Here is a 12,976-nt window from a genome sequence, read left to right on the forward strand (position 1 = left end):
CAAAATCATGGGCATTAATATGGAGTTGGTCCCCCCTTTGCTGCTATAACAGCCTCCACTCTTCTGGGAAGGCTTTCCACTAGATGTTGGAACATTGCTGCGGGGACTTGCTTCCATTCAGCCATGAGCATTAGTGAGGTCGGGCACTGATGTTGGGCGATTAGGCTTGACTTGTGGTCTGCGTTACAATTTATCCCAAAGGTGTTCGGTGGGGTTGAAGTCAGGGCTCTGTGCAGGCCGGTCAAGTTCGTCTACACTGATCTTAACAAACCATTTTATGTATGGACCTCGCTTTGTGCACGGGGCCATTGTCATGCTGAAACAGGAAAGGGCCTTCCCCAAACTGATGTCACAAAGTTGGAAGCACAGAATGTCATTGTATGCTGTAGCGTTAAGATTTCCCTTCATTGGAACTAAGGGGCCTTGCCCGAACCATGAAAAAAAGCCCCAGAACATTATTCCTCCTCCACCAAACTTTACAGTTGGCACCACACTATGCATTGGGGCAGGTAGCGTTCTCCTGGATCCTCCAAACACAGATTTGTCTGTCGGACTGCCAGATGGTGAAGCATGATTCATCACTCCAGAGAACGCGTTTCCACTGCTCCAGAGTCCAATGGCGGCGAGCTTTACACCACTCCAGCCGATGCTTGGCATTGCGCATGGTGATCTTAGGCTTGTGTGCGGCTGCCATGGAAACCCATTTCATGAAGCTCCCGATGAACAGTTATTGTGCTGACGTTGCTTCCAGAGGCAGTTTCGAACTCGGTATTGAGTGTTGCAACCAAGGACAGACAATTTGTACGTGCTTCAGCAATCGGCGGTGCCGTTCTGTGAGCTTGTGTGGCCTACCACTTCGTGGCTGAGCCGTTATTGCTCCTAGATGTTTCCACTTCACAATAACGGCACTTATACTTGAACGGGGCAGCTCTAGCAGGGCAGAAATTTGACAAACTGACTTGTTGGAAAGGTGATATCCTATGACGGAGCCACGTTGAAAGTCACTGAGCTCTTCAGTAAGGCCATTCTACTGCCAATGTTTGTCTTGGAGATTGCATGGCTGTGTGCTTGATTTTATACATTTTATACACGGGTGTGGCTGAAATAGCCAAATCCACTAATTTGAAGGGGTGTCCACACATACTTTTGTGTATATAGTGTTTCATTCTTCCCTGGGAAATCCTTATGGCTTCCCTACAGTCGATACATCTAAAGTCTCCTATACATCCTTTAAAGGCCTAGTGCAGTTAAAAAACATGATTTTTCTGTGTTTTATATATATTTCCACTCTATGAGGTTGGAATAATACTGTGAAATTGTGAAAATTATTATAATGACCTTCTAGTAAGAGCTGTTTGAAAAGGCCAACTTAAATTTAAGCCTGTTTTGGTGGGATGGAGTTTTGTCCTGCCTGGTGACAAATTAGTTAATAGACCAATACAAAAGAGAGTTCCAAACCACTCTGTCAATTAAAGCTAGTTTTCAGTTTTCCCCTCCCCACTCAGACCACTCCCAGACAGTCCTAGCAAAATTCTTGCTTGAGAAATTGCTCTTTGTTAAAAAGCTAGTTTTGTTTATTTTTGATCATTTTAATTGAAAACAGTCACAGTAAGGTACTTAATTATTACCCAGAAATGATTTCATATTGAGATAAAAACGCCTGCATTGGACCTTTTAGGCTCAGTGAACAGGTATGAGTAGGTTATAGCAGTAACCCAATGTAATAACATGAGCCCCACACAATGGTGGCGCAAATAAAGAGGATAGATAGAGGGATGGCATAAAAAGGTAGATAAAGAGCTGGTTTTGCATGAAGATGAAAGTCCACAGAAGGAGAGTGCTGTGTTTCTGCATTTGAGACATTTGCATTAAGGCCAAGAGATTAAATGTGTGGGAAGAGTGTGTGTGAAAGTGTGTCTTTTCATGCTTTGGGCTCTTATGCCAGAGTTCTAACCCAGTGCAGCGTACGGGCAGAGACCAGTGAAGGATCAGACTCTGACACTTTCTGCTTTCACTTTCTGCTGCTGCAGGTGGGTGGTATTTATACTGTACACTATAGGCAACATGTGAATTTGATACAGTGGCTCATATGGGAAGTATTAGGGTCTATGTTGACGGTTTGCTATTATTAAATGTTTCAGTATAATGTTATAGGCCTAGGGAGAGGTTGCTGGATCCTGTTACTAACCGTGGTCCTGCATTGTTACAAAGCCATAGTCATTGTCATATGATATGACAACTTGCGGACTATGATACTCTGCAAAAGTAATTACCTGAAGGGGAACTAACATCTACACTATATGCTCCTGCTTGAATTAGGTTGGGTTGTTTCAGTACATTTTCAGCAATAATTTGGCTAGTGGATTATTTAAATCTACACCATGCCTCTGAGAGAGGATTTATACCTTGTTATAAGTATGTACATTTACATTTACGTCATTTAGCAGACGCTCTTATCCAGAGCCTTTATTATTTCTTATAACAACACTTATTTGTTAGGTCTCTCTATGCATAACATTTTAAACTGTCTCAAATGAGCTGTTCTTTAATCCGAGATGATTATAATACATTATAAAGGGGTCTTGCTCATGACAAATCTTACAATGCATTATAATGTTATTCTCACTTAATAACTCATTAAGTTGAGCCGGTCAGGCTCAGGCAGGCACCTTCTTTTGCTTGTAAAGCAACACGAAGGACTTAACATTCAGTACTATCGGTACTATCTGTCTATTTCTGTGTCTCTAGCTGGATGGCCCTCAGGCCTGCATTTCCCCAGTCACACTCTCTCTGAAAGCGGGAGTTATCATGCAGTGGATCCCCTATTTATCTATTTCATGATGCAAGAAAGTGATTGTTGAATTTCGATACATAACTGATCATGTAATTATTTATTGACCTAGGCATTTTCCTGTCAAACTTACTACTGTTGCAGACCCTTTGACCTTTTGATTTTGTTACAACATTTTGTTATTCTATGGCTATGCAGTTTCATAGCTAGTTAAAATGTTAATGCACTGTGCTGGTTAACAAACCATAGTGATGTGTAACTTGTAAACACTATTGATTTGTAATTGAGGATTTAGAAATGTAAGCTTAAATGCTGTAGTTGCTCTCTCACAGTAACTAGCCTCAGGCTTTAACTTGGCATGAGTTAGTAAACCATATTTCTGTGTATCTGTATGTTCGCAGGGCCTTGATGGACAGAGCGGTGGTTGTGCTGCTGACTGTATGCTGCCTGCTGCAGTGGCCTCTAGCGACCACAGGGAGGCAGCCCGGCACCAAGCCCCACATCTTCTATGCTGTGGAGATGGACGGAGGCACCAGAGCCGCACAAGCCCTGGCCGAGCAGCACGGGCTACAGTTCATATCACGGGTCAGTGCATATTTAAAACCTGCCTTTATTACTTCATCCTATGGACCCGCAATTTTCATTCTTTAAATCCGTTTACTGAGGGGCTTTTTGTCGGGAGATGTATGAAAGTGCTGACTTCCATTTCCATTTGAGGATATCTGACTTTCATCAAATTACAGCTGCCTTTCTGAATATTTCATATCTGATCAAAGACCCCATCTCACGCACGCACGCACACACACACACGCGGACACACACACGGACACACTCACTTTCACTCTTACCTATCGTCACTGGCCAACCTTGGAATCCTATACAAAATTTGATATAAGAAATCCAGTTGAATGTCTTTTGAAATGATTAGCCCTATTGGCTTCCAATGTATCTATTGTCTTGTCATCTGTAAAGTGTGTAGGCCTATTCAGGGTGTTTGTGTAGCTGAATCCATGGATGTTTAGGGGACGTGAGTTTGAGTCAAGTTTTGTAATTGTGTGTCTTAGTAGATTTTGTAGATCCTGTATGTAATTCGCCAAGATTTTCATTTTTTGTAGTTTGAGGTACAGTGTTTGTGTTATACAGTATATGGTGTTTCCAAGTTCTGGTTTTGCCTGGCCAAACTATTGAAGGAGAGGGTGAGAGAGTGTGAGGTTATTGATAAGTGATCAGGGATGTGTCTTTTGCCCTGGTGGTCGACTCCCTAATGCTCACCCTGAGGACGTAAGCACATCTCAGCCTTGGCTCTGCCCGCTGCTGCCTGGACCATGAATAATACATTGAGTTGACCTTTATCAGGAGTTTATTGGACAGTGCCCCTCCATCTTGAACCCATACACACAGGCACATATACACACACAAGCATACATGCACGCACAGACATACACACACACACACACACACACGTAAATGTAGCCTCTCTTCTCAGGTATTAATGAGAGTGGGATCGGTCTCTAATCTCCTCTCTCTCTCTCTCTCTCGCTCTCTCTCTCTCTCTCTCTCTCTCTCTCTCTCTCTCTCTCTCTCTTGTGTATAGTATAGTCTCAGCAACATTGGTCTCAGCTGCAGAGGAACGCTAAGCCAACCATGTCAGGTTCCTGTAGCTCCTCCAATCTGCTGACTGGCCTGTTTTACCTGTCGCCACAGGCTGATGCTAAATGTCAATGACATTAAATCCCTTTGTTAAGTCAAATCCAATTTAATTGTGTCACTGGTGATTTGCTCATTGCATGCATACAATATTGTATATCAAGACCGGCACTTCACAATTGACTGTGATATTTTTGAAAACATTGAAGTGAAATGAAAAGTTTGACAGCACGGCGGGCTTTGGAGGATTATGATATCTGCTTCTGGCATTCCAGTGGTAATATTGTATGAACTGAATGGGAATCAAATGTCTCTTGACGCTAGCACTCAACATATTGGTGGTCTCTTTGATTTAGTAGCGCACCTAGGAGAATATCATCAGGTTTCTGTGTATTGTATTGTGCTGGCTTGACATATTCATTTCAACTGGGATAAAAAAAGCAAAAAGGTGAAAACAGAGACATTTTTGACATTATATATTTTACAACAATGCACTATAGGCCTGTTTACTTTGTGGGCACACTCTTCAATACTGTATAATAAAGCATAGCAGACAGGATTGGAGTCAATTCCATATCAATTCATTCAGGAAGTAAACGGACATTTCCAAATTCCAGTTTTCCTCATTGCTTTTCAGTGGCAGAATAAAAAAAAAAGAATTTGTAATAATGTCAGAATTTGACTGAAAAGCAATATTGACCCCAACACAGCAGAATATTCACCTTCCTATTTTGGATTTTATTTGATTAATTGACGGTAACTGGGGAGATTCAAGAGGACACTTGCAGTTCGCTGTCCAGATTTCTCAGTGCTCTTCTTCTTTGGTTCTGATGATGATGGCCATGATTAAACATCATAATGTTGTTTTTCTCTTACCATACTGTATGGCTCCCAGCTTTTTGCCTGAGCAGTCATTTCAAAAGGGCGTTAAAGATTCCTCTCATTTGAAGGGTGGTATTAAAACCTTCAGCAAGCCTGTACTTTAGATGTCTCAACGTCAGAAAATCTTCGGATGAGGCGAAGTGAAAATATAGAACAGAAAAAAACTCATATTTTAAGTTAGTTTTAGTTCTCTCAAGAGAGGATAAGGATAATAATAATAATATGCCATTCAGCAGACGCTTTTATCCAAAGTGACTTACAGTCATGCGTGCATAAATTTTTGTGTATGGGTGGTCCCGGGGATCGAACCCACTACCCTGGCGTTACAAGCGCCGTGGTCTACCAGCTGAGCTACAGAGGATCACTAGGATGTGAGTTGTAGTACCATAAACTCCCCCATGCATGTGTTTGTGTGTACTCAGGACGGATTATTGTCAGAATATGTCTTCCAAACCCATGTAGTACACGGTTGCAGTTGTCCATTGTTTGTAGTTGTGTGTGTGTGTGTGTGTGTGTGTGTGTGTGTGTGACAAGAGCACGCTCAGACAGGATAGGTAATAGCAGACATTACTGGTGTGAGGTTTCAGACATGGAAAACAACAGGATCGTTCTTAACCACTTCACACACACACACACACACACACACACACACACACACACACACACACACACACACACACACACACACACACACACACACACACACACACACACACACACACACACACACACACACACACACACATACACATATTCTTCTCATGGCCCCTAGCACACACACACACTCCCCTTAATCTCCTCATACTCATTTTATTACACAGAACATCAGACGGACTCAAAATACTGTACAGGCTAAGAGCCCTCGCACTCACATGCGCATATGCATTCTGCATGTGTATTTGTAAATGTGTCGTATCATGTTATGCCGTATTTGTTTTACTGACTCTAGAGAGTGTGTATATGTGATAGTAGGACATATGACGGTATGTGTGTGTGTTGTTGTTGTTGTTGTTGTTGTCTACTCTGAGACCAGGAAGTCCCCCCTCTCCACCCAATGGTGAAAGGCCTCCCAGAATTCCCCTCTCTCTAGTGATGTGGAATACTGCCACCAGATTACCATATCATTACCATATCATTACCATAACATTACCAAAGCACAGCTTGTGTTGGTGTCTGTGGACATTGTATCAGCTCATCAAGAGATTCAACCCCCCCATGCCTATTTTACACATACCCTACCTTCCACCTGTCTCTCTATACAAATCATACTCTTGAGGTGTGTTTTCTGCCTGTCTCTCTAAACCAATCATACTCTTGAGGTGTGTTTTCTATATGAGTAAAGCACATGTAATTGATGTAGAGAACTGGATTTACTGGGCTAAATGAAATCAGAGCGCTCAGAGTTCAGTCAGCTCGGCTGTCATACACTCTTAAAACTACCTTTGAACAGGGCTTAGTCTGTATACCTCATTTAGAATCTCAATATACTTTCAACAAAAGATACAAACCTCCGAGTTACAGACTGACCAGTCAACCGAGCGAACGTGCAATATCAAACCAGGACTGTCACGCCCTGGCTCTGGGGACTCTTAAATGTTGAGCCAGGGTGTGGATTTGCTATGTTTAGTTTTTCTATGTTTTTGTTCTAGATCGTTTGATCTATGTTGGCCAGGGTGGTTCCCAATCAGAGGCAGCTGTAGCTCGTTGTCTCTGATTGGGGACGATACTTAGGCAGCCTGTTTTGCACTAGTCTTTGTGGGATCTTGATCCGTAAAGGTTTGTTGTGTTATAACCTCAGGACTTCACGTATCGTTTGTTTGTTGTTTTTGTCGTTAAGTACGTTAAATAAAAGTATGTACGCTTATCACGCTGCGCCTTGGTCCGTGTCTTCAGTCAACGATCGTGACAAGGACATGTAAAATGCGGACTGCAGACAAACGTAAATGCTGCTTACATGTGCTAAAACAGATACAATATTGACAGCATCTGGCTAAATTATTAGAAAATGCAGGTAAATACACAAATAAATATATTTTATCAAGTTTGGACATTTAAGTCTTCCGAACGACCTCCATTCCCGAAGTGTTCATATGCATATTGGCTGAAATGCAATGACCAGGTTTCTCTATGGCATGGAAGAGACCCCAAGGCACACCTCTCTTTCCTCTCCCTCCTCCATCCCTCCCTCTCTCCTGTGTCCTCTCCCTCGCTTTGCTCTTTGTGCAGGACACTTAGGGGCACGGGGAGGAACACCAATACTCTAATGGCTAGGAGTGAGGCCCCATTCCATTAGTTAGAGGGCTGAGGGTTCACTCCTCTCTCTCGCTCTCTCTCTCTGTGTGTGTGTGCGTAATGGAGGCAGGTGATGGCCATGGCAGGAGGGTAGCGGCACACTGTAAAATGCACCGCGTTTCTTTTGATTTTGCTCACTCTTATCTCCTCTTCCACCTCTCCTACTCATGCCTCACTCTCAACCGTAAAGACAGGGAGGAAAAACGGACAGACAGACACAAAAACAGGCAAAGAGTAGGCTCTGACTATGGAAGATGTAGATGTCAGTTTCTCCCTTCCAGGTGGGAATACCAGGAAGAAATGGAGGACGAGAAGGAGGAGAGCAGAAATTATGTTGGGTGCTCTCTCTCTCTCTCTCTCTCTCTCTCCTCTTTCTCTCTCTCCTCTCTCTCTCCTCTCCCTCTCTCTCCTCTCTCTCTCCAGGCTGAGATGATGTATGGCTGCAAAGGCCACATGTTGGTAGTGTGATGGATTAAAGCACTTTGTAGGAAAATTACTGAGAGCGCCTCAGCACCCCTGAGTCCAGCCTTTAATAAAACTCTCTTCAATATTGAAATGGAGAAGGAGAGGAGAGAGGAGGAGAGAGGGAAAGAGAGAGGAGGAGAGAGGGAAAGAGAGAGAGAGAGAGAGAGAGAGAGAGAGAGAGAGAGAGAGAGAGAGAGAGAGAGAGAGAGAGAGAGAGAGAGAGAGAGAGAGAGAGAGAGAGAGAGAGAGAGAGAGAGAGAGAGAGGGATGGGATGGGATTGGAGAAAGAGAGAAACACACAAACACATTTACTCACCCAATGCACTTAGGCTATGTGGAAATAGACTTGCTATGAGAGATATTGCTGTATAGACCTTTTAGCGTGGGGGGTTTAGCATTGTTATAGCTACTGTAGATAATGGCGATATTTGGAAGAAATTAGACTTTAGAAAATGCACTGAAGACCATGACATACATTAGCTTTATTAAATCCTTTATTTTTGTTAGATGAAAGTATTTTTTTTACAGTGTGGTGCAAAGATCATGTAATGCTAATTTTGATTGGTTGGTGAGTTAATCATGTAGGTCATTCTGTGTTTTGGATTGGTCAGTGTATTAGTGCTGTCAATGGTACTCTATTCAGGTTGGTCAGTGTAAGGTAGCATGCTATCTTCCTCTGCTCATCACTTACTGTTCATCCAACCACAGGCAGAAATGAATGAATATTTCAGAACTGTGGATAAGGAGTGTGAGGAGGACTCTAGATTAGCGGGTGATATAGAGAGGTTTCAGAACCACTACCACAGTACTACCCTTCCCTCTGTGTTAGCAGCAGAGCAGACCTTCATCTAAAACACCTTTGTCCAACTACACATCCCAGATTTCTCTACCAACCCTGAAGCCAACAAGACATCACTGCTCCCCCCACTTACCCCATCCAACAGGGCACCATCACACACAACCCCTCTCCCCCCCACACTCTTTCTCCCTCTCTCTCTATCACACACACACAGACACACACACGCCTGGTCGTATCTCTTAGTTATGGCTTCTATTGGCTTCCACAGGCCTAAACCCCTGTAGAGCAGTAAGCATACACACCAGCTGTCTCTCTCTCCATAGGGTGGGCCCGCCACACGTGGCTCTTGCACACCGCCTCAGTGACTCTTGATGTCTCTGTTTGTTTTTGTTTTTCCTCTACGCCGTCCCCTCCCTTCCTCTGTCTGTCGGAGGCTGTCAGTGGGAGCAGCTCATGCGGCTTGTTTGATAGATGTGTCAGAGAGCTGTTCAAATCCATACTATGGCAGACCTAGGATGCGTCCCAAATGGCACCCTATTCCATTTAAACTGCACTACTTTTGATCAGGGTCCATATGGCTCTGGTCAAAAGTAATGCGATATATAGAGAATAGGGTGCCATTTGGGACGCAGACTTAGAATGGAGGCAGGCATAGCTATAAAGTCACAGATAGGCTGCTACGCATCAGTGTATTGTGACCTGTTAACTCAGAGACATTGACTCGTAGCCCTTTCCTGCACTCAAATGATCAAATTGCCCCGTAGTGGCCTCATGGGTGGAATGTTATTAATATTTTTCATAATTTCATAATTAATAAAAACCCGCCGAAAGTCCGGTGTTTCAATGTCAAATGATTTTGTTATATTTCAGTCTTCTGTGATGTATATAAAGTGTAATATTGGGATGCAAACTCAAATTTTGTATCTAACATGGTACAGGTGTCTTCTTTTTTTAAAGCCCATAACCATGTGTGTGAGCTGTATACTTTTGTTTCAAAGTAGATTTGTTTAAGACTACCAAGAAACACTCTGTGTGACCCTGATTCAGGCCATGTCACGCCCTGGCTCTGGGGACTCTTAAATGTTGAGCCAGGGTGTGGACTTGTTATGTTTAGTTTTCTATGGATTTTGTTCTAGATCGTTTATTTCTATGTTGGCCAGGGTGGTTCCCAATCAGAGACAGCTGTAGCTTGTTGTCTCTGATTGGGGACCATACTTAGGCAGCCTTTTGGCATTTTAGTTTTGTGGGATCTTGTTCCGTTAAGGTTTGTGTTATTAACCTAGGACTTCACGTATCGTTTGTTTATTGTTTTGGTTCGTGTGTACTAAATAAAGAATGTACGCTTATCACGCTGCGCCTTGGTCCACATCTGTCGACGATCGTGACAGAAGATCCCACCATCAGAGGACCAAGCAGCGTGCCAAACAGGAGAAGTTGGCGATGTCCCAGGTGGGCGAATGGTGGTCTTGGGAGGACATATTCGCGGGCAGAGGGCCATGGGCAAAAATAAATGCCCAGGCAGGAGAGGAGAGAACGGCGCCAACCGTGCCGATGACGGACACGCGAGAGGCAACCCCAAGTAATTTTTTTGGGAGGCACATGGCGTGGACGACGGGGCTGCTGGAGGCAGCTACAGGGCGCATCGGCGATCTAGGAGAGGAGGCCACCAGGTTTGGGGGGCTGGAAGGGTGGTTGGCGGAGCCTAGAGGTAGAGCAGAGCCAACCCCCCGTACTCAGGCTAGGCAGCGTGAGACTGGGCAGGCTCCGGTTTATGCGGAGCCACGTACTGTGGCGCGAGTGTTCCGGCACAGTCCTGTACGTCCTGTGCTAGCACCACGCACGTGTCGTGCTAAGGTGGGCATGCAGCCAGGACGGAGTGTGCCGGCTCAACGCTCGTGGCCTCCAGTACCCCCTCCTCGGTCCCGGATATCCTGCGCCAGTGCCACGTGCTGTAGCGCCAGTACGAGTGCACAGCCCTGTGCGTCCTGTGCTAATGCCTCACGCATATCGTGTGGAGATAGGCATTCAGCCAGGACGGGTTGTGTCAGCTCTCCGCTCCAGACCTCCAGTCTGCCTCCACAGTCCAGTCCGGCCCGTTCCTGCTCCCCGCACTAAGCCAGTGGTGCGCGTCGTCAGCCCGGTCCGGTCCGTTCCTGCTCCCCGCACCAAGCCAGTGGTGCGCGTCGTCAGCCCGGTCCGGCCGCTCCTGCTCCCCGCACCAAGCCTGTGGTGCGCTGTCGCCAGCCCGGTCCGGCCGCTCCTGCTCCCCGCACCAAGCCTGTGGTGCGCGTCGCCAGCCCGGTCCGGCCTGTTCCTGTCCCTCGCACGCATATCGTGTGGAGATAGGCATTCAGCCAGGACGGGTTGTGTCAGCTCTCCGCTCCAGACCTCCAGTCTGCCTCCACAGTCCAGTCCGGCCCGTTCCTGCCCCCGCACTAAGCCAGTGGTGCGCATCGCCAGTCCGGTCCGCCGTTCCTGCCCCCGCACCAAGCCAGTGGTGCGCGCCGCCAGCCCGGTCTGGCCCGTTCCTGCCCCCCGCACAAGCCAGTGGTGCGCGGCCGCCAGCCCGGTCCGGTCCGTTCCTGCTCCCCGCACCAAGCCTGTGGTGCGCGTCGCCAGCCCGGTCCGGTCCGTTCCTGCTCCCCGCACCAAGCCTGTGGTGCACGCCGCCAGCCCGGTCCTGCCTGTTCCTGTCCCTCGCACCAAGCCTGTGGTGTGCGTCGCCAGCCCGGTCCGGCCCGTTCCTGTCCTCGCACCAAGCCTGTGGTGCGTGTCGCCAGCCTGGTCCGGCCCGTTCCTGCTCCACGCACCAAGTCTGTGGTGCGCGTCGCCAGCCTGGTCCGGCCCGCTTCCTGCTCCCCCGCACCAAACCAGTGGTGCGTGCTCGCCAGCCCGGTCCGGCCTGTTCCTGCTCCCCCGCACAAGCCAGTGGTGCGCGTCGTCAGCCCGTCCGTCCGTTCCTGCTCCCCGCACAAGCCAGTTTGTGCTGCCGCCAGCCCGGTCCGGCCCGTTCCTGCTCCCTGCACCAAGCCAGTGGTGTCGTGTGCCAGTCCGCACGGTCCGCGCCTGTTCCCACCGGTGCCTGGTCCGGCACCAGTCAGCTGCTCCACACCGGAGCCAGAGCAATCCGCTTCCACCGGTGTCCAGTCCAGCTCTCGGCCAGCGGGGCCAGACCAGACCAGGGGCGCTCACGGGGGTGTAGAGGGAGAGTGGTGGTCACGCCAGAGCCGGCCCCTCCCCTGTTGTGTTTGGTTGGTGCGGTCGCAGTCCGCGCCTTTGGGGGGTACTGTCACGCCCTGGCTCTGGGGACTCTTAAATGTTGAGCCAGGTTGTGGACTTGTTATGTTTAGTTTTCTATGGGTTTTGTTCTAGATCGTTTATTTCTATGTTGGCCAGGGTGGTTCCCAATCAGAGACAGCTGTAGCTCGTTGTCTCTGATTGGGGACCATACTTAGGCAGCCTTTTGGCATTTTAGTTTTGTGGGGTCTTGTTCCGTTAAGGTTTGTGTTATTAACCTAGGACTTCACGTATCGTTTGTTTATTGTTTTGGTTCGTGTGTACTAAATAAAGAATGTACGCTTATCACGCTGTGCCTTGGTCCACATCTGTCGACGATCGTGACAGGCCACTGCAGTAAAAGGTTAGATGGTGTAGTCCAGGGCTGCCCATCCCTCTTCCTGGAGATCTACTGTCCTGTAGGTTTTCAGTCCAACCCTAATTTAGCATATCTGACTAGTTAAGGTCTTGTTGAGCAGCTAATAAGTAAAATCAGGTGTGTTAAATTAGGTTTGGACTGAAAACCCACAGGACGGTAGATCTCCAGGAAGAGGGTTAGGCAGCCCTGGTGTAGTCACTGGGTTAGTGCAGATTTTGATTGACAGGTAATGATAATAGTCACAACATGCCAGTGGCATGGTAGCATCTTCATTTGACCATTATTGTCGCAGCAGTAAAATAATCCTGCAGCAACAGGAAATATGAAATTATTATGTGGATTATTTGTTTTTATTATTATGTGGAAATTTTTCAATAGGGCAAATCAAGTCTGACATTTTTAAGTGGAAATGACAAACTTTAGAAGCCTTTTTAAACCTTGAATA

The 12,976-nt window shown here is 46.5% G+C and overlaps 1 protein-coding gene across 1 annotated transcript in view; it reads left to right on the plus strand.

Annotated features, from left to right (window-relative positions):
• Nucleotides 1–12,976, plus strand: part of LOC121543941 (neuroendocrine convertase 1-like) — a gene marked incomplete at its 3' end in the record, with an annotated part of 171,864 nt that overhangs the window by 6,960 nt on the left and 151,928 nt on the right. Inside the window, exon 2 of the mRNA XM_045215297.1 lies at nucleotides 3,193–3,376. Coding sequence (XP_045071232.1) covers nucleotides 3,200–3,376 — 177 coding nt within the window. The remainder of the gene's footprint in view (nucleotides 1–3,192; nucleotides 3,377–12,976) is intronic.

The sequence above is a fragment of the Coregonus clupeaformis genome, unplaced genomic scaffold, assembly GCF_020615455.1.
Source record: "Coregonus clupeaformis isolate EN_2021a unplaced genomic scaffold, ASM2061545v1 scaf0419, whole genome shotgun sequence".
NCBI lineage: Eukaryota > Metazoa > Chordata > Actinopteri > Salmoniformes > Salmonidae > Coregonus > Coregonus clupeaformis.